General features: G+C 40.1%; 1 protein-coding gene across 1 annotated transcript in view; it reads left to right on the forward strand.

The window, feature by feature from the left end:
* LOC122787839 (dedicator of cytokinesis protein 7-like) overlaps positions 1–22,612 on the forward strand; it is a 4,057,077-nt gene that overhangs the window by 1,031,949 nt on the left and 3,002,516 nt on the right. Inside the window, exon 14 of the mRNA XM_044054755.1 lies at positions 4,462–4,555. Coding sequence (XP_043910690.1) covers positions 4,462–4,555 — 94 coding nt within the window. The remainder of the gene's footprint in view (positions 1–4,461; positions 4,556–22,612) is intronic.

Here is a 22,612-nt window from a genome sequence, read left to right on the forward strand (position 1 = left end):
AGCCTAACATACGGGCAGTATACCAAAGCCTTTATGCCTTTCTGGCATTGTATGTCAGATGTATTTCCCACATGCAAAGCATAAGGTACATATGTGATGTACAGGCATCTAATCCTCTGACCTTTGCCGCTACTCCAAACGCAGCTTCGGAATTAGATCTGTAAGCCATTCACCAAGCTGGTTCTTCTCCCAAGCCTGTGACAGATAACTTGACCCACTGGGGTTCCTTCCTTTCCCTTTTCTCCTTATAGTTTGTTTTCTTGTTATCCAGGAAGGGGAAATGTGAGTAGGAGAAGCAGATTCCCATAAAGACAGACACAAGAATTGTTTTTGTTTGTATGATACACATGACCATACTTGGTATGATACTTGGCAGGCATTTGTCCTTAATGCACTCTGTAGCCATTTGTTTTCCCTTTCTATTTATCTGCAAACACAACGTCTAAAGTTATTGACCTAGGGTACTATGGCTGAATCTGCCCACCCCAAAGTTTGTCTGCTTTTTAAGAAAAAAGCCAAAAGAGCTTATTCTGAATCTGCTGCTTCCACCTTCATGAGGCAGCTCCCTCTGGTAAATGAAGAACACAAGGACTAGCCAGTGTTGATGCCAGTTCTCACTGCCCCAACCCAATTAGAGGCCGACATGGAACTGCCTACTCGCACGTCCACTGAGGGTACATATGTTAAGGGGGAACCACGGTTGATTATATCTGAAGGGCCAAGAGGAATTTTCTAAACTTTAGTCAGGGACGAGGTGCCTGACACCCTCATTGAATCAGCACAGAGCTCTGAGCCTTCTAGATTTGTCAAGGCAAATGTTTCCTTAAAAAAAAAACAAAAAAAAAACATGTGGCTACTGAGTTAAGGATCCTCACAAAGAGTGGCAGGATTTTTCTAAAGGGCTGTTTAATGCACTCATGGCTCTGAAGTCTCTACAAGGATGGCCTGTCCCTGCTTCTGCTAATCCCTGGTCATATCACATATCTAATAGGCCTAGGTATCCTGTTGCTTCTGATGAGATGGGCTCTGATGAAGAATCCTTAGCATATTCCTCACAAATACACTATCTGCTGGCCTTAGGATCTGATGAAGATCTGATGCCCCTTGATTATCCTTTTGAGGAATTATCCTTTGGGGGATACAGAGGTCTGTATGATGAAACACTTTAAATGAGCTTGTTCCCAAGTATCAGAGGTTCAAGAGCTACTATGAACTTTTGCAGAAGACTCACCCAGACATTCTGTTGTCTCTCCAGCCTTAGCTTCCCTGCAGGGCACATTTCATCAGCTTTTCAGGCTCCTGATTCTCAATATCCAGACCCTAAGAAGGCAGACAGATTTTGTAAGGTACATGAAGATCATAAATACTTATATAAAAGTCTGTCATTTGATATCCTGGTGATGTTTCCATGTCCAAAGATAAGCCATCCAAACTGTTTTTCTCTTCTAAGCTTCCTTCTCATAAGGATAGCCATGCTATGGAGATGTATGGGGAAAAGTGTGTACCTCTGCTACTATGGCTTTTAGAGGCATTAATTATCAGGCCCACTTGACTAGGTATGTCTAGCTCTTCTATCACAGCTCGGGGGTGGGGTTTGAATGACATGTCTGATTTAGAGAGTAAGATTTCTGCCCTTCCTCTGCTGATTCTGCCTCTCAGGTAGGTTGGCATTTCATTAAATACAGCTATGATGCAGCTGATGCCTCCTGTGGGGCAGCTGCATAAGGTTCTGTCATGTGGAGGTATTCATGGTTGTGTCTGCAGGCTTTGCCTGAGGATATTAAAGACAAATGTTTAGATTCTCCCTTAGATAAACAAAATCTTTGTGACACTGCAGCTGCAACATTGTTTAAAGCTCTGCAGGATAATGGTAAGGTTATGTAGGATCTCAAATTTTTATTTCTCCTGTACCAAAGTTCCAGAGAAACTATCCTTCAAAATCTTTCTTTGTCCATAGGCAGCCTAGACAATCTGCTAGTGGTAGGAGGGTTGGTTTATAAGTGGATTTTCCCAGATAAGCCTACTCAGAGTTCCAAAGGTCAAAGATGTTTTTTACCAGATAATTTGGCCTCTGTCTGACATACAATCTCTTCTTCTTCCCCTCGGCCAGATTCCTCTGTCCCTCAGGCTAACCATTTCCTTCCCAGTTTGGTAACTGATAACCACAGACATCTGGATTCTCTTTATCATCCAACACAGTTATTTTATGGCTTGAAATTCCCTTCCTCCATTTTCTGGTCTCCCTCATCCCCTTCCTTGCCAGCTTCCTCGTTTTCCTTTGGTCCTGTAGGATCTGGAGGAACAAGGAACTATACCGCCTGTTACCTTTCCTCAATAGGGATCAGGTTTCTATTCCAGAATGTTTCTGGATTTTCAGGAAGAAATGGATGCAGAAGCCCATTCTGAACCTCTCCTATCTCAACACCTTTCTCAAGGTTTCTTCCTTCAGGCTGTTCTCTCCAGACCCCTTTCCCTCTTCTCTTTCCCCAGGCTTTTCTTGTTTCCCTTGGATTTGAAGGACACGACTCCATATTCCAGTTCATCTTCTTTTCAGGAAATGTTTACATTTATCTGTTTCTTCTTCTCATTATTAGTTCTCTGCCTTGCCTTTTGGTCTTTTTACAGCTCTAAGGTTATTTACCAAATATCTCTCCCCAGTGGTAACTTTCTGCATACTTCATGGAACCAAAGTATTCCCTTATCTGGTCAACCTGATTCAAGCTCCTTCTCAGCAGCTCCTGTTTCAGAATCTACGCTTCACTATGCTTTTCCTACACGGTGTGGGATTCACTCTCAGTCTCAGAAGGTCAGGCCTAAATGTCTTTGGGTTGCAGGATTCATACCATTCCAGTGCTGACTTATCTTTTGCCTCCTATGGTCCTCCCTTTGACTGCTTATTTCCAGTCTCTTCTTCCTCTTCCAGTTCTTCCTGTAAGGGAATTTCCGTGAGCCCTGGGATTCCAGTGGTATCTGAAGACTGTTTGTTTGGCTCCAACACTGCCACATTCTGGAGTTTCTAGTCACACTTTTAGCCTGCCTCAAACTCCACTGGTGGATTCAACAGATCTCCCGAAATCCAGATCTGCATTTCACACTCTGGGTTCCAGATCATCTAAATGTTTTTATAGGCAACACTACAGTCATGTGAACAACAACAAGCGGGGGAAGTGGAGGCAAAGTCTTACCTTCTTTGCAGGCTGACTCTAGGCTTAGGATTTTGCAACTTGCCATCACTTTGTTTTTCAGGTGGTTGACATCCCTCAGATCACAATCTACTGGTAGGCTCTTCGAACAGGCTCAGAACACATCCTTGCATTTGGATGCTTCACAGAGAGGTGTTTCTGTGTATTCTAACTTGGTGCGGTACTCAGTTTGGTCTTTTGGACTCCCATCTGAACAAACAACTTCCCCAGTTCAGTTCCAGAGTTACATGACCACTGATTGGAAATTAGACACCATGTTCATGTTCTCCTGTTTGAAAGTGGGGATGTTCCTGTATGCTCTACTTCCCAGGGTCTTGCACAAGATTATGTGGGACATGCCCAACATTTTGCTGGTGACTCCCTTTTGGCCCAGACAGCACTGGTTCCCTCTTCTCTTTTACCTGGCCAGGGGCAATCATCAAAGGTTACCACACAGGATGGATCTTCTCACAGAAGACAAGTGGTCTTTCATTGCACCTCACTTGTCCATACTTCATCTCACAGTGTGGGTGATAGGGTTTTGTTTCCTTTTAGGCATCAGTTTTCTGAGGATGTCTTTTGGGGTGTACAGGTGGCCAGAATACCAACTACTAGAAAATCCTATGTGGCTAAATGGAAGAAATTTTCTATTTGGTGTCTCAAGTATGACCAGGACCCCTTTTTCTGTGTGGGTCCCTATGGTCCTTTATTATTTGTGTGAATTGTTCAATAATGGTTTGGCCTATTCTTCTGTTAAAGCTCAAATGTTAGCCATTTCAGCCTGACTGCCTTTGAGTCCACCTTTGGCTTTTAGTTTAGAAATTAAACTATTTTTAAAAGGTGTCCTTCATATCAAGCCCCTAAGAAAGCCTATTCCACATTCTTGGGACCTTTGATTTTGTTCAGTACACTTTTGAGCCTGCTATTTCTTTTTCCCTGCAGCATTGTAATTGGAAGACTGTATTGTTGATGGTTGTTACTTCTGCCAAGAGGGTTTCTGAACTCCAAGCCCTCAAGGTGGTTCCTCCTTTTTTGTTTTTTTCAAATGGACCTGGTGTCTCTTTGTAACAGTCCTTTTATGTCCAAGATGGTTACATACTAGTTTAAAGTTTCCACAACAATCCAATGGTCACCTATTTGCTGTTTGTAGTTAGGCTGGCAGGAAATGCACCTGAATCTGATAAATAAGATTGTGGAAATGAACTGTGTACATATATGGTATAATTTGTTTGCAGCTAATACAATAAATATCAGTCTTTTCTGCTTGCTTTAATCTCAGGAGGAAGATAAACTAAGTGATGAAGACATCATGAAATTTATTACTGAAGAGAAAAAATATTCACAGATATTGAAAAAGCAAAGGAAAATATCAGGTGAGTTATGTTGCTGCCTTTCCAAATTCAACATCTTGTAAACAATTCAGACTGCTAATTTGCTGGATTATGTCTAATCTATAGATGACTCCCTAGCTGATTATGTAACATTTGTAGTTAAAGTATATTAAGTCACATGACCTGTTTTACCTGTAATTTGAGAGATGAAAGGTAAATGAGAATGAACATCATAAGCAAATAAAACAGGTAACATGAATTGTGGTGATTCAGGTGTAATTCTCAGATTTTTTACATTGAGATTCCATGCGGCTGGTGACTTCTAATCCAAAGTGTGGGGGGGTGGCAGGAAGTAGCTGAATGGGGTGGGGCCATAGGTCTTAACCTCTTAACAGGCCACTGTGGAACAAAGACTCTTAACAGTGTGTGACAAATGGTCAAAATGTGGAAAACCCTATTTTTGCACTGCGCAAAACATGTCACTGACATGGGGCATGCTCGAACATCTGAAAAATTCAATAAAACCACTATTTTTATAAGGAACAGAACAAAAATGAGCCAAAAAGCTAACCATTCTGCAAAAATCTGTACATTTGAGAGGTAGATCATTTTTTTTAAACTTCAAAATATGCTAATTGCTGAAACAGCGAGAGCCACAACACCATTTAACTGATGCCTTATTTATTTGCACCTAGGGCAGGCGTTTCCCAAACACAGCTGTCACTGCGTAAGGAAACACATATCCTTCCAAAAATGTATGCTAACACAGATCCTGTTATTCTAGCAAATTAAGTTTATAAGAGCAGTATTTAAAATGTTTCTATTTTTGTGCTTTTTGTCCCCCTGTTATATTGGGCTTTGTCCAGATTTCTTGCACTAAGAGTTGAGAGGTATGGCCAACCACCCTGTTATGCCCAAACCTGTGCAGCCCCGCCAACGGGGTACTAAAAGCACAAGTAGGTTTAGGTTTAGCTTTTTACACTTAGAGTTACAAGTAAGCAGAGCCTGATTCATCGTACAAAATGAAGAACAGGTAGTAGCCCTATTTACAGTGGCTGTCAGTCACTCAGTCATCTTTATTAGTTTCCTTGCTCTCCCCTTACACAATGCTTTACACTTAACTTGGGGGCAAGTTCCTGGCAGTTTTTTTTCCTTGTTAAACAAAATGCTGCATCATCACTAGAACCATATTTTATTAAACTAAAGGTACAACATTTGGTTGGACACTGCGGTGTGATGTTAAGGAGAAAGTTTTATAAGCTTTATAATATTACTTGAATACAAATAGAATTTAATATATTTTGATTATTTTTTGAATTGATTTCTTATATATGTATAGCATATTATGTATTCCATATATTGCTTATTGTAATAAGATTTAGTCTGATGGAATGGTATTTATTTATTTTATTTATTATTAATTATGGTCTATAATTATTTGAGCTACATTCATGAGATAGCCATGACGAAGTACAAACAGCCTTATGCTTACATTTAATAACATAAATAAGCATAATCATATTAAATATTGAATGTTAATTGATTGCATATATTCATATAATGATAATTCTTTAGAATAAAAAGTTCCATTTTCATTGTAAAGAACTGATGATATGTTATGGCTTCCATTACATTTAATCCAGACAGCTAAAGAAAAAACGTTGGATCTAAATAGATAATTGTATATGAGTATATTAATTTTTAAAAAAATTAAAATAACTAAAGGGCTAAGCACTTGTGTATTTTTTATGTTATTACAAGGATCTAACATTACATTCCCTATAAGACGGGTAATATATATTCATATATTTTTATATATTTTTTTAGATATTTCACACATTTTTATGTTTTATATTTTTATATATCTATAAACAGCTGAGAAAGGTTATGTCGAGTGACAGCACACATAAGGCATCTATAGGTAGTGAGGCCTTCACGTTGACTTTGTTACGGAAGGCAAGTAAATCGTTTAATGTGGCAGAAATAGTAAAGACTGTTGCTTTATATGTACAACTATTAAAGTGACGTCTTTTATGTTGATGTTATGCAACAGAACACAAAGTACGGTTATGTCTATGGTTATTGAACGAATTTCAAGACTGAGGAAGATTGTATATAGAAGTGAATTACTTTTATTCTTGTTAAATGACATTTTGCAGAATGCATTTTTATATAATGGAGAGTTTTAGGTCAACTGTTTGTTATGCAGTCAAAGAAATTTAAAACTACTGCGGTTTTGAATGCATAATTATTATAACGAAGCTATAATATACATGATATGTAAGAAAATAGAAAGTAAGACTATGGTCATTTATTGAATTCTAGACTAAAAATATTTTATGTGGCAAACCAGATAACCATGATAGGAGAAAAGTCATATAACAATGGTTGATTCATACTAGTGCATTGTATGCTTGACTTGGACAGCGCAAGAGGCTCCTTGGGATTTGTTTGGCTGATGTCAGCTGAAAATATTTTGTTTTAATTAAGCAATTAGTTTTTTTGAACTAATAGTTTTATTGACTAATTTTATTGGATGGTTCTCTATATATAAGAAGTGCCCACATTTAGTATAATTGATCTGATGAAGCGTGCACAGCGCACGTGAAAGCGCTTATCCTTGCATCTGGTTTTATTGGAATAAAAAGAAGATTTTATGGAATCATTCTCGTGGTGTATCCTTGCAGTTTTTCCTTGATTAAAAAAAAAAAAAAAAAAAAGCAAATTAAGTTTATAAGAGCAGTATTTCAAATGTTTCTGTTTTTGTGCTTTTTGTCCCCCTGTTATATTGGGCTTTGTCCAGATTTCTTGCACTAAGAGTTGAGAGGTATGGCCAACCACCCTGTTATGCCCAAACCTGTGCAGCCCTGCCAACGGGGTACTAAAAGCACAGTAGGTTTAGGTTTAGCTTTTTACACTTAGAGTTACAAGTAAGCAGAGCCTGATTCATCGTACAAAATGAAGAACAGGTAGTAGCCCTATTTACAGTGGCTGTCAGTCACTCAGTCATCTTTATTAGTTTCCTTGCTCTCCCCTTACACAATGCTTTACACTTAACTTGGGGGCAAGTTCCTGGCAGTTTTTTTTCCTTGTTAAACAAAATGCTGCATCATCACTAGAACCATATTTTATTAAACTAAAGGTACAACATTTGGTTGGACACTGCGGTGTGATGTTAAGGAGAAAGTTTTATAAGCATTCCACTACAACTTGAAAACATCTGTGTTCCTACTGGAACACCTCCAACTTTGTTTGCATCCCATGACAATACAGTATTCCATCAACTGCTACATCTCTAAGCCCCAAAAGCACACGTTCAACAAATGCACCAGTTGTCATTAAAATTCTGCAATATTCCCAGTCCTAACCATGTTGAGAGAGAGAAGCACCAAACTGAAATAAACCCTCCTTTCTGTTACTATATTGTGTAGGTACGTACACAATGCACTCTTGGTACTTCACTCGGATCAATGTACTGAGACTTTTTTTTAGTAGGAAAACAAGCCCTCCCTTCCCCCAAGGATTCTGTTAGTAAACAAAGTAAGCCACCTTGACAGGAGGAGGGGCAGGATTTGAATGCCTCATTCAAGGATACCCAGCATTTTCACCTACAAGAGGAACCCTCGCATTGGTTTGTATACTGCAATGCCGATTAGTAGTAATTACGGTATACAAACCAATCAAAACCCGTGTTGCGGAGCCAAAGTTGTTCAATGCGGAAAAGCAGAACAGTGGCTTCATTCGCCATTAAATGCGAAGCATTCCACATAATCCTGAGCATTTGGCTCCTCAGGGAGGGGCCAACTAGAAAAGGGTGGAGCTGTGTTACAGTGGGATCAACAGTTTCAACACTGACTGTGCTTACCATTTTATATAAAATAAGTGCTCACTTACTATTGCACATGCTGAATAGTCTACCAAATACTAAACTAAAGTGCATTTCAGAGTTAATGAGGTGTTAAGGTTCTGCTATAACACCTCTAAACAGTAAAAAAAGTGGTTGGTCTTGACTGCATGAAACTGTTATGGCTACACATGATGTACTAAACATACACTGTACTGTATGAAGTAATCTGTATTACACCAAAGCTACAGTGTCATACATTTAATGCACAAACAGCCATCATATCAATTGCTGACCTAAAGTATCTGCTTTGATCCTGCCAGAATAAAAACGAAAATATGCATTAATTTGCTCTGTTGCACAAAAACAGTAGTCACAGGCTTGTATGACAGCTGACTTTACCCAAATATGCATTAATCTTGCAAAGCCACAGCAGTAAAGACCAAGGGCAGCCAACTCATTTCATTTACAGACATATCCCCCATTTTGCAACTAAAGTAGCTGCTTATGTGTGACAGCCAAGCACACATTTCATTTTATTTATTTTACTTTTGTTTACTTGGGTTTCTGCAACCATCCTTAGTCGAAAAAAACCTTTCCAGCATATGTCCAGAGAGAAAAGCTCCAACATATTATAAACATTTTGAACAAACATTCAGTATATACATGAATAGGTATGAAATAACATACATTAAGAATTTCTCATATACCTGTTAATTATTTTACATTCATCTAAAAAGTACAGACAGAAAAGTATTACAGTTTTGCAAAGCCACAATTACAACAGTAAACAGCAAGGCTAGTTCTTTCATTCACACATAGCCTCAGTTCTCATTGCCTGAATCACCCACAACATCTAATTTGATATTAGAAGGTTAAAAAACAAAAACTTAAAAAAAAGATGACATTGTCATTAATGTAAGTATTCTTTTTTTTTTCCCCCACATAAGCAATACTCAGAGTTCAGAGCTTCTGGTCGATCATACTTCACTCAAATGCACATTACTCTTGCAAAGCAGGCCAAGAACTCCAGTCATTCCATTCCACATAGGCATAGCCCCCATACAGTTGCCTACCCAGAGAATCTGCTTTGAGCCTACAAGGTTTAAAATAATGAAAATAGAAGACCATGGTTACATTACTGTATTTCTTTCACATCACATAGCCAAGAACTTGCAGGTGATCTTACTTCATTTCACCCATGCACACTTTACTCATGCAAGAGTAGTTTGTTTCAACAACAAAACATTGACAAACCATCCTAATGTATCTTGACTGACCCTGTAAAAAGATATTAGGTTAAAAAACATGTCTTCCACAGATGGCCTCCAGAACACACTGCATACCTAGTATCTGTTTGACTCCTGCCAAGATGTTATATTAAAAAAAAAAAACAGAAAGTCATTAACAGCCCCCAAAACACACAGACCACCTACTAGCAACTGATCAGTGCTTCCAGGAAAAAACTAAAAACAGAAAGTATCTAGTTGACCCTGCCAGGAAAAAATAAATAAATACAGAAAGTATCTGATCGACCCTGCCAGGAAAAAAATAAATAAATGCAGAAAGTATCTGCTTGGCTCTGCCAAGAAAAAAATAAATAAAAGTTAATGCACTTTTTTTTTTTTTTTTTTTTGGGGGGGGGGGGGTTAATTTAAAGAAAGCCTTCCTTCCCTCCTTGGTTTCTCTCACTCACCTTAAATTTTGATTCTGAATTTCAGAATCTAAAAATATTCTGATCTGGATCCCAGTGATGGATTTAGATATCCATCGTCATGCGTCTTACTCTGTCTCTCACAACTTAACTATAGTACAGCTAAAGTGCAGGAAGAGAATGCAAGAGTAACTGGACTAATCAGCAGCCATGTCACATACATAGATTATGTGACAAGCTGCTGACCCTAACAGTCCCGTTAGCTTCCAACTTCCTGCAGTTAAAACCGCAGTGGCTTCTGGGCATCTTAAATCCACCAACGCTTGAATTAACAAAGACAAGCAAAGTGGGCAACACGATTAGCATTAGAAAAATGTATTCTTCACTTTCGTCTAAAGGACTTCATTAGAACAACCAGCCATAATTCAACCATCCATTTTATACTTTGTATGCACACCATTGTATTCAATAAATACCTCATTAACACCATTAATAATTCCATTAAAAACTCTAACCCTAATCCTGTTGCCTGCTCTGCTTGTCTTTGTTAATTCAAGCCTTGGAAGATTATTTTGTTTGGCTTGATTTTTGCCCCTTATTCATTTGGGAAACTTTTTGGGACTTCTGGGCATCTTCATTAATGCCTGCATACTTTCCAGTCCCGGCTGTTTTAAAAACAGTCCGGTGACAAAAAGCAATTTTTTTCCACAGTCAGAACTCGAGCATGCATGGGTGCATTTAGTGTTGCATCTTTGGCTTTCTGCACTAGTTAGCAGTTTGAACTGCTACTAGTATGTAAAATTAAAATATTAATGAATGTATTTTTCTTCTTTTATGGGAAAGTTGGGGGGCTGCAGCCTAGCAGTCCAGTACCACAAGCCACCCCTGTCCTGTACACAACTTTGTACTCATAACCTAAAGCACAGTGTTTAGAGGGAACGATTCATAAACACTAGACTTTGTTCTTTGGAAGATCATGACAATTCTAATATGTGTTATATTCACATTTTACAGCATTATAATGACATAAATAACTGTATCAGACCTTTGTGAATACCAGATTGCCATTGGATTCTGAAAGTTTATATTATTTGTTTTAGACACTCTGTACAATGTCAGACCAGAAGAGTTTTGTTTTTATAACTAAGTTATTTTTTCTACTCCCAAAGCCAGCATTTATTCACATGATTCCACTGCTAATCACTCCTTCCCCCCACCGATTCCCAGGGCTAGATGAATAATAGGACTGCTACTTCTACCCTCAATTTAGTCTGAAATTCTTGTATGACAGCTGACTTTACCCAAATATCTAAATAAATAAGGCCCCTTATAATTGTATGCTCCAAACCCATGAGGCCCATAATCCAGCACTCCTGGAACAGGCTCCCCATCCATGTGAAGCAGGGTTCCTCCATAACCCAATTCAAGTTTAACTCAGAGAACTGGATGGGGAACAGGAAATTCATCCCTAATTTGGCAGTTGTGTCTCTAGTGGACACAGCCAGCCAATAAAGTGTTCTTCTCTCACGCCCCTGCTTGTAAATGTTTCATCTCCCAAGCCCCTGCTTACACTTACCAAGGGTACCAGAACTTGTCAGAGATTTGGGATGCATGGCTAGACATAAAAAGGTCTCAGTAGTCAATAGCCTAGTACATACCTATGACACTATATCTGTGCATTGCTGCCTATGAGCATTGCACTAAACATACATATTGGTGTGACCTGTTCACATCATGTTTAGCATAAAGAATGAGATCTGCATGCTCATGCACATAGTATTTGCATGCACTTAGCATCACAGTGTACAGCTATTCATGTGTGTTCATGCAAATAGGGCTGCCATATTGCTCCTTAAATGGACCTACTACATGGCTATGGGTGTCTCAGCAAGTGGGAAAAGCAATGTACTTGCATGGTATACCAGGAAAAGCAGGAATATCCCGTTCTTCCTGTACTGGGACTTCAGGCAGTACCTGCTTGTTAACTGTGATGGCCTATAAGGAATGTGAATGCCTGATATAAAATAATAAGATGTAAACTGAAATTATAACAGCTGGATAATCGGACATCAGTCATTATGGAGAGCAATGTCATTGTCATGATGACCTGACTTCCTTCAACAGTAGGGGGCAGAGTTTCAGGAGAATGAAGCATTTAGGGGGGTACTACTATTACTTTGCACTATGTACAGTGTTGTGCAAGTCTGCTTAACAGTGCATGCTTTGTTTTGCACCTGTTGGTGAGCCCTTCCTTAACACAAGGCAGTAGCACCACTCTTAGTAGGAGGGTGTCTCTTCTGTGCCAGTGTAATTTTGTTTGTATTATATGCATATGTGACACCCCAACACTGGCCTAGTAATCAAGATGCCTCAATCCTCACCACTGGCAACAGTGGGGAATACACATACTGGGAGGATGACGAGTACACACACAGTAAAGTGCAATTTCCCTTAAGAGCACATAGAGACTGCAGTCAGTCTGGGGCTGATTTCTCCAGATCCCCAGTAAGACTTCTCACTGGCACAGCTATGGAGTTGAGATCTTAGCCAGGGTTCCAAGCCAATTCCTCTAACACTCTCTCTGTCCAACCAGTGCTTTGTGTCCCTGCCAGTGTAGCTGACACACACACACACACACACACACACACACACACACACACACACACACACACACACACACACACACACACACACACACTCTCTCACACACACACACACACACACACACACACACACACACACACACACACACACACTTGGAGAATTGTTTTACACACATGCATGCACCTGGGAAAGGCTGGCACAGGTTTACTGGGTATGCAACCTTCTGCCCAGACTATAAGGTAGTTACCACTGCCAGCAATATCCCTTATCTGCTACTTTAAGGCAGTGGCATACCGCCTGCTCAGAGGCGATCTGTGCCTGACGAATAAAGCCATGTCCAACCCGGAATTAATGGACATGCTGCACCTCAGAAAATCCAAATCTCATCGAGCTACGCGCTTGAGAGACTTGAACCTCAGCACTGAAATAAATAGGACATGCTGGAGGGACAGATTCATAACCCAGAGGCTCCCTTCACTCTGGAATAAAATCCCAGTCCAGGTTAGGCAGAGTCCCTCACTGACTCTCTTCAAGAAGAATCTTGATGAGTGGATGGGAGATCGTAGGTTTACCCCGGGTATCACTTCTGTATCACTGTTAGACAGAGGCACAGTATACTAACCTCGAAAAAGGGCATAGCAAAATTAATTTAAAATGGGTGGCGAAAGCCAAACACACTCTGGCTAAGCTTATAAATGCCCTAGGACAGATAGCCTAGTATGAACCTATGAACAAAGGGTGTCCAATCCTACTGTGTAATGTTACTATTAATCCAAATGGTAGTTTGACCAAGTGCCAGGCTATTAAGAGTGGCCTGTACAGTGTCACCAAATAAATATGCAAGTACGCTAAGAGCTTAAATATCTCTAAACAGACAGGTCACAATTGAAAGGTTTAAATATATGTAATAATAAATAATAAAAGAAAAAGAAAATACTCAGTATATCATCACAGTAACTTCAGATTTCAAAATCACAGGAAATATTTAAAACAGCATTGCAGGACAGTCTCAAATAAAGATAACATCTAAGCTGTACTTCACTATATTCCTTTCTGAATCTAAAAGGGTTACTGTGCCCTAGAAACATACTTATAACAAGGCAAGGTGAGTGGATGTTTCCTAGCTGATGCTTTCAGGTCAAAGACAAATACAAAGTTCACTTTCTCTCTTTCTCTCTCTCAGAGAGCTCTTAAATTAATATCAAATATTACTGCTGGATTAGCTTGGATGGCATCACTTTTTGTCACCTAACTTTAGTTCCCAAGCTAAAGTCCCATGGTCAGAAACTGTCAGCATTTTAGCATCTCCCTGTGAAAAATACATATCTCTCAGATCTTTTCATAAACACTTACAAAATAATGCAGAAGACACCCTAGTTCTAGACAGTATGTCGCTTTGCTGCAGTGAAACTAACTTTTATAACAGAATCATAAAACAATTTAATTTCAACTATTTTCTTGAAGTTTTACAAGTTAACCCTCCATGTTCTAGTTCCCACTGTTAAAGCATATACATTTACATAATTACAATAGTTTATATACATTCTGTTGTACGCCAGCAGGACATGCTGTGGTTACATTTTAGCTTGGTATATAGCATACAGTTCTAATTCATTTGTATGACGAACATGAATTATGTTGATATTCACAAATGTCATATGATTATTTACAAAATTCCAGATAGCTGAGCTGGCAGTATTTCCCTTTGTCACAGCTTATATGGTATTTTTTTTCACCATTATATTATCCTTTAGATGGTTCAGATGACCAAGAGAGGGAATAGGCCTCGTTTACCTCAGTCTTTTAGCTGCTGCATCCAGCACTGGGACACTAATGCCCACACGGTTTGCCATTCAGGAGGGGGATGCTGGTCTCTTAGTTGAGGTGACTCCTGTCTCTACTTGTCTGGAGGATGGTGAAACCTTCTTTCCTGTTGGTAGATATGATAGGGAGAGACTGCTGGTATCATGCCATCAGTTAAATAGGCTTATAACTGCCAAGTTGGCAACTGAATGCATACCTTGGCAACACATAGTTCCTTCTGTCTCATTTGGTAGAGTCATTCAACTGGCAGGCCCTACATTTCATATATCCAGAAGAGCAACTGGCTACCCATGTGAGTGATGCCAGGATTTGATGTCATACAGAGTAACATGCAGCAAATCATGCTAGAAGCTCAGTCTAGGCCCCTCCTGGTGGCTTTCCTTCCTTATGTGTCGTGCCCTATTAGTTTTCCATTGTATACCCCATTGTTAGCTGTCCACTCTCTCTCTCCTTTAAGTGCATCTTTTCATTACCCTTCCCACCTTTTGCAAGTGTGCCTCTGCCTGTGTTGGATGTACGTCTGCATGTCTGTGCAACCTGTTCAACTCCCTTTATCCCACCCCTTTGCATCTTTTAACCTATCCTCCTTTTATAGAAATTAGAAAAAGGGTACTAACCCTTCCAGAAAAATGCCCTAATTGTCTCTCCCATCCACTCTTGTCTTCTGGTTACTGTTTTGTGTTTACCCTGTACTGCCCTTGTATCATTTTCTACTTTTCTGTCTACCCCATTTCCTCCTCATTTGCATGCTGAAAAGGGTTGACAGTTTGCAGTGCCCTGTCACATCTGTCTCTTGGCTGGTGCTGCCTGCCACCTCATTACTAAATAACAATGTCAGTTCCACACTTTCCTTACCACCTACCCCTCTGACCCCAATACTCCTCCGTTCTCTCTTAAACCAGTCCCTACTAATTATTTACAAAACCTCCTAACTAAAATAAAACCATGTACTCCTGTTGCAGATCAGTGTCCTGGTGAATTTCTTAAACTTGCTGCTAAATCTGTCTCTTATCCTGTATCTATTTTTCTTAACCCCTCTATCTCTGAACAGTATGTCCCCTGCTTTGGAAAATATCTCATATCCATGGGACTGGACAACATCCCAGGCTGCGTTTTACATGAACTTCAGAACAAAGTGGCTCCCCACCTAAGCTCCATGTTCAATCATAGCCTCATGTCAGGCTTTGTGCCCACTGAATGGTGCACAGCAACAGTTATCCCACTCCACAAAGGGGGAGCCACCACTGATCCTGGGAACTATCACCCTATTAGCCTGACGAGCCTCGTCTGCAAGGCCATGGAACGTATCATCATGTAATTCATAAACAAAGACATTGGTAACCTCAAAATTCTGGACTCCACCCAGTTCGGGTTTGTGAAAGGCAGATCTTGCCTCCTGAACCTGGTTGACTTCTTTGAGGCATTCACCAAAGCGGTAGACGAGGGTAAGGTGGTTCACACAGCCTATCTTGACCTCGCCAAGGTTTTCGACACCATCCCCCAATCTGGAATTCTAGCTAAACTCACTAAACTAGGTATAAATCCCTATGTCACAAGATGGGTTGCCAACTGGCTCACTGACAGAACCCACACTGTAAAAGTTGCAGACTCCAAATCTGACTTCAAACCAGTGACAAGTGGAGTACCACAGGGTTCAGTCCTGGGACCTGTCCTGTTTGGTATCTACTTCTCTGAACTACAGGCTAACACAGAAGGCCTCTGGCTAATGAAGTTCGCAGATGACTGCAAACTAGGAGCTATAGTCAAGTCCCCAAATGATTGGACATCCTACAGAAGGGCCTCACTGAGACAGATGCCTGGTGTCAGAGGCATGGCCTCAAGCTCACTGCCAAAAAGTGCATTGTTATCCCCTTTGGGAAAAACTCTGTACCCATGAACTACCACATAGGTGGCAGTCTTCTTAACACCAAATGTGTGATAAGAGACCATGGGGCCCAGGTGGATAGTAGTCTTTCCTTTGATAATCACATTGCCACAGTAGTCAGGAAATCCTTCTACATAGCACACCTCATCACAAAATAGTTCTCATCCAGGAAAAAAGAGGTAATTGTTCCCCTCTACTCGACACTCATTAGACCTATTGTTAGAAAAATATGTATTAATGTATATGTTTAATGCTTATTAGAAGCTAAAAGGGTTAACACGTTCCATTCTATTTCATGCACAGCTTAATTTTGTATGAGATTATAAGATGCTTTTCAAACTGCAGTATGCTTTCTGAAATTGCAAGATGCTCTCTGACCTAGTATTTGCTAGCACAGCAAAATTCATGTTTATGCCTTCTGGAAATGTACTGGGAAGCAGGTGATTATCTGCTAGGTCAGGAAAATGAATGAATAGTGAATGAATAGAACAATACTGTTTTCTGTAATGTGATTGAATATGAACAATCAGCCCTGTTCGTGTTATGAGAACATGCACAGCTGCGGAAAAGAAGAGCTACATCAGACAAAAGACTGCTTGAAGAAATGAACTGTAATCTGTACTTGCTTTGTGCTTGAATTAGCCATAGTACCTTGAATGGTAACATTGCATAGTAAAAGTTGTATCTGACGGGTGGTCGTCAAGGCCACCTTGTTTTTCTCAGGAAGTTTTTCTTGTAAACTTGATATGCCAGCAGAAAATCATGGACAAACAGCTGCTGAGAAACAATATTGAAAGAACTTGTGATTTATTACGTCAGCTTAGTAGGCAATACCTTGTAAGAAATGTATAAAGACAGTCTCACTTCCTGATTCTAGTTAGACAAACTCTGTATTAGCACGTTTTTGTCTCCTTGCCGCAAGATTAAAGTGCCTTAACCTGAACCTGCCATGTGTTGATCATTTTGAAGTTATTTTTCCTTTGACAGATTGGTCCTTTGGACCGGAACTCTCTCTCTTTGCCTCAGGTCAGATGGGCCAGGTGGCATGAAACAGTATGGGGAAGAGACCACATCGGTTCTTTTGCTTTGAAAGACCTCCGACTGAATTGTCGTTCAAAAGAGGCCAGCCACTTTTCTGATCTGTGACTGGAGGACGAGTCTGTATACGAACCAGAGAGGATCAATCACGGAGGCTCAGGTAAGGTGAAATTTACCTTTTTTTCTGTTTCAGATCAGGGACTTGATTGAAAATATCTGTCAGGAGATTTGTATTGCACAAGTCAGGGACAGAAAGATTGCAGTCTTGTCATAGATCAGGGAAACAGAATGGGTAAGACAGTTATTCTAGATAAACTGTGAAATAGAAAATCGTGGTACCACGTGAGAATAAGAAGGGTTACGTAACATTTTTTAACAATCAGAACAATATGGGTAATAAGTGCGCAAAAAGTTCCCAAAACCCACCGGTAACCGAATATGCAAAATATATGCAATCACAGCGTGCCGACAATATTAGATACTATACAAAATGGGTTAATAAATATGAATTTGATGGCAAATTAGAAAAATCCTCGCTTATTAAACTTGTCAAACAGCTTAAAGCTGACGCAAAAGGTCAGGTAAAAAAGCAACGTCAATTGGGAGTTCCTCAGGCACATAGGTGGATTGAGGAAGCAAACCGTAGGGAACAAAAAAGTAATAATTCAAAAGCTATGTTTTTAGATAAAGAAGACAATAATCTGGTAATGGCATCAGCCCCTCCACCCCCTCCACTTCCTGCACCAGAATATGAAGCGAGTGGAAAAGCTGGTCCACCTCTGCTATACCCGGCTGTCACCGCAAAGCCAGGACCATATGTTAGAGATTCCATCGAGACCAGGTCTCGAACACGTAACTTAAGAGGAGATATTGAGTTATATGAAATAAATAAAAATTCACGAGCTATGAGTGAAGAAGAGATATATCCACTCATAGAAGTACCAAATCCACAGGCAGGACAGGACCCAACTCTTCTAGTATATAGACATCCGGAAAGCCACAGAGGGAATTCCCCATCCGAAAGTTAATTTTAGAAAATTCTTAGAAGACTTACAGGGCATGAGGTTAAATTATCATTTGAATGGAGAAGAAGTAGAAAAAGTAGTCAGACAGATCATAGGTCCAGATTGGCACATGATCAGTGGCAACTGGAATCCCCGTGGTGCAGAACATAAGCCACTCCCACATAGCAATGCAGAACTGGATAACAGAGTGAAAGGTCTAACAGACAGAATCTCTGAGAAATGGAAGCCTAGGGCAGACTGGACTTGCATTAATCAATGCATCCAACAAGAAGGTGAAACTGTTGACAGATATTATGCAAGATTATTAGAGTGTTTTAATAACCATTGTGGAATGCAGGTACCTGAAGACCAAACACGATTCCCCATATGAGCAGCAATTAAAGAATGCATTTTTGAAAGGCAGTATTTTGCCTATAAGCAGCTTTATTACAAAGCACATGGTAGACCATCGTACAAGTAGATTACAGTCACTACTTGAATATGCTAGGCATGCCGAAAGGCATTTTAACAGTAAAAAGAAAAAGAAAGCCCAAGTATTTGATGTAGAAGACGGAACAGAAGTTTATGTAGTACAGTCCAGAAAAAAGGGCAAGAAAAATGCAGAAACAAACAATCTGATAAGCGATCAGAAGAGTTTGAAGAAAAGAAAAGGGGGTGAATGTTTTAAGTGTGGGAAAAAGGGACATTTAGCAAGGGATTGCAGGCAAAACAAAAAGGTAGCCATGGAAGATAAGGAGGGTGAGGACTTGACTATATGATAGTCAAGAATCACTAGAAGGGAATAACCTAGAAAAGACAAATGCAAATGTGATAGAAGAAATAGAGGAAGTGAAAGAAATCACCGATGGTGAAGAAAGTGAAATTTTAGACTTGGCATTATTGAGCCTGGAGCTCTATTTAGCAGACACAAAACCGGAAGTTACACTTCTGGTAGAGGGGAGGGAAGTTAAATTCCTGTGTGACTCAGGGGCTTCATGGACCCTGATACATCCTTCCAAACTACCAGAAAATTCAGAATCACTTGATTACATATTAGTGAAAGCAGCTAATGGACAGCTGTATCGGGAGCCACTCTCCACAACATAGCAATAACTGACCCTGTTTCAGGGATGACCCAGAAAAGCAAAATTGTCATTTCTGCAAAATGCCCAGTAAACCTTTTGGGCAGAGATCTTATGCAGATATTTGGCATAGCAGTAGTACCGACTATGCAGGGTATGGAAGCACAGCGACAAATGGATACTTTTGTGGTGCGACCGGAGGGTGAAACATTTTATTGGTACAGCCAGGACTTAGTTACGACTGGTCCAGGGCAGTAATCAAGAACTGATGAACATAGCCATCAGTAAGTCCCCCTCCCTTGACACTGATAAACAGCATTTGTTGCACTGTACTCTGTATTATTGTAGCACACCAGGACCTGATAAGGAATATGAGCAAGAACTGTTTAAAAACCATGCGAACAGATTAGTATTACGTAACCTGTACTGGGACACAGAAGGGAACAGTGTAGTCAGCTGTTCATTGCCCCAGGAATTCTTTGCACTCTATAAATCTAATCGATTACCACATGTTAGTTTAACAAAAGACAAGAATGTGAAATGGGCAGATCTTGGAGAAAAAGTCACAAAGTGGGAAAAACAAACAGAGTTAGAATTATCAGAACAGGGAATACAAAAACAGAAGTTAAATTGGATAACACAAACACACCCAGCTGTACACTTGCAGTCTAGCGAGGACAGCTGATTAGCACTCTTACTAGAAGAGGAAGAAAAAGCTTTACAGAGTATACCAGAAACCCTCTGGTCAACAGGGAAATCAGATGTAGGATTAATCTGTACAGCAGGACCAGTTACTATTACGCCAAAATCAGCATTCAGACCTCAAAAGAGACAGTATCCCTTAAGAAAGGATGCAGAAGTAGGAATCAAACCTATAATAGCAGCCTTACTTAAGGAAGGAGTACTAATAGAATCTCCCGACTCGCCATGTAATACACTCTTATTTCCTGTTAGGAAAGCAAACGGGGAATGGCGTATGGTCCAAGACTTACAAGCTGTAAATGATGCAGTAATACCTAGAGCACCTACGGTGCCAGATCCACACACCCTATTGAATGATTTGAAGCCTCAACAGAAGTATTTTTCTGTGGTAGATATTAGCAATGCGTTTTTCACGATACCGATACACCCTGACAGCCAACATTGGTTTGCATTCACATTTCAGGGAAATAGGTATACATACACGTGACTACCACAGGGGTATTGTGAAAGCCCAACAATATTTGCACAAGAGATGGCAAGCAACTTGGCAGGATTTAGCCCACCAAGAGGCAGCCAAATTTTACTTTATGTAGACGACATCCTGCTAGCAACCCCCACCCAGCAAGAATGTAAAGAAGATACCATAGCATTACTACAATTTTTAGCCACACAAGGACATAAAGTAAACAAAAACAAATTGCAACTTCGGAGAAAGCAGGTTAAATACCTGGGATATGTAATATCCAAAGAAGGTAGAACATTAAATGAAGATAGAAAAATAGCAGTTTTGCAAGCGCCCAAACAGACTACCAAGAAGGAAACGATGTCCTTCCTGGGCACGACTAATTTCTGTCGGAGTTGGATTCCAAACTATGCCTTGGAGTCTGCTCCACTGACCAACTTGATATACAAAATGCCTATGGCAGCACAAGATTTATTACAATGAACACCAGAAGCAGAATCAGCTTTCTGCAAACTGAAACAACTGATGGCATCCTCATTAGTTTTAGGATTACCAAACTATCATAAACGTTTTTTCCAAACTGTAGATTGTAAACAAGGTTATATGACATCAGTGTTGACACAGCAGCATGGGGATAAACAATGCCCCATAGCTTATTATTCATCATAACTGGCCCCAGTGGCGCGATCCCTGCCCCACTGTGTGCAAGCAGTAGTTGCAGCTGCAATGGCATTACAGGCTTCGGCCTCAGTAGTGTTGTTCTACACTCTCACATTGAGAGTGCCTCATGCAGTCGCAATTATTTTATTGCAAGAAAAAGTAGCATATCTTTCTCCTGCTAGACATCTTTCTTGTATGACTATACTCCTGAGCCAACCTCATATGACAACTGAACGATGTACAACTTCAAACCCATCTACCTTGCTCCCGACACCTGCGGATGGCACACCACACAGCTGCCTGCAGGAAATTGAGCAAAAGACACTGCCTAGAAAAGATCTAACGGACGTTCCCTTGGATGATGCCGAGGTGACATATTACGTGGACGGCTCATGCAGAAGGGGTCCTACAGGACAGAATCTAGTAGGGTATGCAGTAGTTTCTAATACTGAGATTTTAGAAGCAAAGTCTTTACCACATAACTTATCTGCACAAGCAGCAGAATTGATTGCTTTGACAAGGGCATGTACCTTGGCAAAGGGTAAATGTGTGAACATTTTTACTGACAGCCAGTATGCTTTTTCTACTGTACATGTTTTTGTGCAGCAGTGGAAAAATAGAGGAATGATAACATCTACTGGTAAACCGATTAATCATGCGCAATTTATTCTAGATTTGTTAGAATCTATTCAGTTACCTCAGAAAGTAGCTATTTGTAAATGCATAGCTCATACCAAGCAACAGGATAGGATTTCAAAAGGTAATGCGAGAGCTGATATAGCTGCAAAACAGGCAGCTTCAGCTTCAGAAGTATTTCTTTTGAGTGAGGAATTACAACCTTCTGAGATTTCAGATTTAGAAATGTTAAAAACAATGCAGACACTTACTACAAATGTAGAAAAACAGAAATGGATAAAACGAGGAGCAATTCTTGAGAAAGGGCTGTACATCTCCAAAGAAAGAAAACCAATTTTGCCGTCTAACTTGTTTAGATATGCAGCTTTGTTGCGCCATGGGCAGTGCCATGTCTCAACAGGGGGGATGGTACAGTTAGTGAACCTTGTGTTCACTGCATATGGGTTTACAAACTACACAAAAAATTTTTGTGCAGCATGCCATGTTTGTAACAGGCATCATGCACAAGGGGCATTGAAGCCTAAGCAAGGGAGATGTTCTTCATCTCACATTGCTGCAGTCCTTACACTTGGGTAGTCCGCTGTCCTCGGTCGGCCCGAATATCAAAGTATTAGGCTGACGTCGGTCAAGGCGCTTAAGACTGACATCAGGATGTCAGGGTACAAATGTGCATGACCGACGTCATATCCTCAGTCTTTTTTGC

This window comes from Protopterus annectens, chromosome 13.part0 (genome assembly GCF_019279795.1).
Source record: "Protopterus annectens isolate FY-2018-M chromosome 13.part0, PAN1.0, whole genome shotgun sequence".
Classification (NCBI taxonomy): domain Eukaryota; kingdom Metazoa; phylum Chordata; order Ceratodontiformes; family Protopteridae; genus Protopterus; species Protopterus annectens.